This window comes from Cystoisospora suis (genome assembly GCF_002600585.1).
Source record: "Cystoisospora suis strain Wien I chromosome Unknown contig_2001, whole genome shotgun sequence".
NCBI classification, from domain to species: Eukaryota; Apicomplexa; class Conoidasida; order Eucoccidiorida; family Sarcocystidae; genus Cystoisospora; species Cystoisospora suis.
In genome coordinates this window covers 2,547-5,213 of record NW_027154800.1, presented here as the reverse complement: position 1 = coordinate 5,213, position 2,667 = coordinate 2,547, and the positions used below count along the sequence as shown (strand labels likewise).

The 2,667-nt window shown below is 53.6% G+C and overlaps 2 protein-coding genes across 2 annotated transcripts; both read right to left on the bottom strand.

Annotated features, from left to right (window-relative positions):
- CSUI_004324 (uncharacterized protein) lies at positions 1–1,253 on the bottom strand (the record flags this gene model as incomplete). Its single annotated transcript, XM_068064517.1, has 1 exon — positions 1–1,253. A coding segment is annotated over exon 1 (567 nt), but the record flags the coding sequence as incomplete, so codon positions are not given.
- A 416-nt stretch (positions 1,254–1,669) lies between these two features.
- Positions 1,670–2,639, bottom strand: CSUI_004323 (uncharacterized protein). Its single transcript, XM_068064516.1, has one exon. The coding sequence runs from the start codon at positions 2,229–2,231 to the stop codon at positions 1,929–1,931; it is 303 nt and encodes a 100-aa protein (XP_067923506.1). The 5' UTR covers positions 2,232–2,639; the 3' UTR covers positions 1,670–1,928.
- Between the last annotated feature and the right edge of the window lie 28 nt (positions 2,640–2,667).

Below are 2,667 nucleotides of genomic sequence, written 5' to 3'. Positions count from 1 at the left end.
TTTCTGCAGAATCATCCATGTCTCTTGGTTCACCCTCACCGTCGCCGGTCGCCCGCACCCCCGAAAGGGGTATGGCAGCGCCCCCTAGAGTGACGAGATCGGCACACGGATCTGGTTCATCATCTGACCCAGAGAGTGAGCGGGGTGACGACCCAGCACGTGTCTGTCCGTTACTTTTTTCAAAACACACCCGCACCACGGCCGCAAGTCGCCAAAAGGCCACACCGATCACAACTGCAGCCAGGAGCTTCAATGCACTGCCTGAGATCTTGTTCGACTGAGGACGAGATCTCCCATGAATAGCGCTTGTCCATAACTGCCGCCTTCTCGATTGCAAAGTCTTAATCAGGCGTCTCGACGATGGCTGATGGAGATTTCCAGTCTCCGCATACTCCCCATCTCTTCTGTCGGCTGGGTTGCCCTTCCGCTGGCTATCGGTGTATAGCCCTGTGGAACCCGTTGGCTCACCCTGTATCGCAGCAGAGAGCTCAGTCGGGTTTACGGAGAGCAGAAAGACAGCCGCTGTCGTAACAGCTGTTGTCACTTTCACAGGGAGGCGAAACCTCATTTTTTTCAGGGGAAGCTATTGCCGTTTCCTGTCTCCAGGACGAGCTGGAAAATGGAGACCTTTGTTCCTCGAGTCACTTTAGCCGCAGTACCGTGCGACGGAAAGCGCAGCACACGCTTAGGCCGACATGAAAGAAAAGTGCACAGTTCGGCGACAGGCTTCTCACGGCGATGAGCTGCGAGGGACAAAGTCACGGTACGCGTTTCCGGCACCGCACGCTTTCTCAACCGGAAATTGCCTGGAAAACGTCCCAGACGCGTGATGACAGCTTGCTCTGCGCAATCGGGCGTTTTCTACAAACTGAAGCTAAACGGACGAAGAATACTGTTCGGAACCAGAAAGAAGAGTGCAAGCAGGCACCACGGACAGACCCGTTCGGCCGCGCGTGCCCTCGGAGCTAGAGGTCGGTCTACATACACCACGACGGGTCCGCGCGGTTGTGTCTTCAGAACTGGGGGGTTGTGGCTTCAGAACCGTGGGGTTGTGACTGCGAAACCGTCCAGTTTTTCTTGGAATACGAGACATGTCACCCCATCGCAGAGTTCGAGCTGTTTGGAGTTTCTGAGCAGGCCCGGACGGGAACGTCAGTGTCCGATGGCATAGCTTTCGACCGCTGCAGTGTAGGTAGGTTTACCGCTAAGCTGACCAACACGACGTGGAAGTGTGGGGCGGTCACCCACTCGTTTACTGCCCCCATGTATAACTGGCGCCGTGAATTCGACACGTATCTACACAGGCGGCTCCGGTGCCACCTCGCTCGCGCCTCCCACCGGTGGGTTTCCACAGGTCTACTGCCCCGCGTGCAACGACGAAGTCAGTGGGCACAATAAATCTCCGTGGTCCCAAACTAAAGTCTGTCCGCGAAAGGGTAGCAGATTGTTACAGCGTACGCGGCTGGCTCGCCTGGGGAGTCCCCGCGAGAGTGGCCTACAACAGCGACCTGCCACATAACCGTATATCTACGCGGTAACCTGTGAAAAATTCCCAGCTTTGCGAGCTGAGCAAATGCCGGAACGCTGTTTGTTGCAAACCAGTCGTGCAGACGTCCTGTTCGTAGAGCTTGGTCATACTAGAAAGCCCCGAGCCTGTGTCGTGCACTACGTCGGATACTTCGATCGCTAGACAGCAACTCTCCTGGCGACCATAGCTAGGAAATGAGGGCGTGTACGTGGGGATGCTCTTCTTATATGTACGCGGCCTAGTGGAGTCACGCATCGCCCCTCGCAAAGCTGTGTAAAAGGAAACTTGGGAACCAGCCTTGCAGAAGTCTAAAAACCGAGAATTATAGCTCCCAGTGTGTTGACATCCACAGTGATCCGTTTGTCTCCACACAGCTGGCAGATATGATCCATTAGAGCTGTTATAGTATACGAAAGTGTCTTCGCTTACGTGGGAGACGAGAGACACGAAGGTTTCGTACTCCAGTCCGTGAAGTCGGTTTCCTGTGTACGGCACCAACAATGTCCTTTTTGTTGCATTCTTTTCTCCAGGAACTGTAGGACATTGAAGAAATAGGCCTTCTTTCTATCCCTTTCCACCCTCGAAGTCTAGTTGCAGTCAATAAAGAAGAACTCGCATTCTCGTGTACTGGATCAGTATGGAGAGACATCGCTGATGCGTCTTCTTCGTATGATACCATCATGCGCCTACATACCACTGGCATATTTCTCGAACCCACGTACACATCGTTGCAGACAGATCCACATACATGGACCTAGCTATAGTACTGCGGGCAGGCGAAGGGGCGGAGAGTTGGGTACCAGGAAGGGCACGAAGAGTGATAACACTCACCTGTTTGTCCGTCTGATCCTGATCTGGTTTTGAACATCATTCTCACTCTCTTTCCGTGTCAGCAACGAAAAGACAGGAACATTCCTGACAAATGGCAAAGCGAGGTTTTGAAGATCCGAAGCAGCAGCGCGTAGATGTAGAAAGCATCCTCACTAGAAAACAAAGAGAACGCCAATGAGCACCGCCGACGAACAAGGGTCGTTTAATGGTGAGGACAGCACGGTGGTGACGACGGCCTCCCAACGGCGCGAGGTGCTCGAAGAGAAAGAAAAAAAAGAAGAGGATTCTTCCGTGATGTGCTTGGCTCA

Coding starts and splice junctions, on each gene's coding strand:
- CSUI_004323 (XM_068064516.1), bottom strand. CDS start 2,231: ATGCCAGTGGTATGTAGGCGCATGATGGTATCATACGAAGAAGACGCA.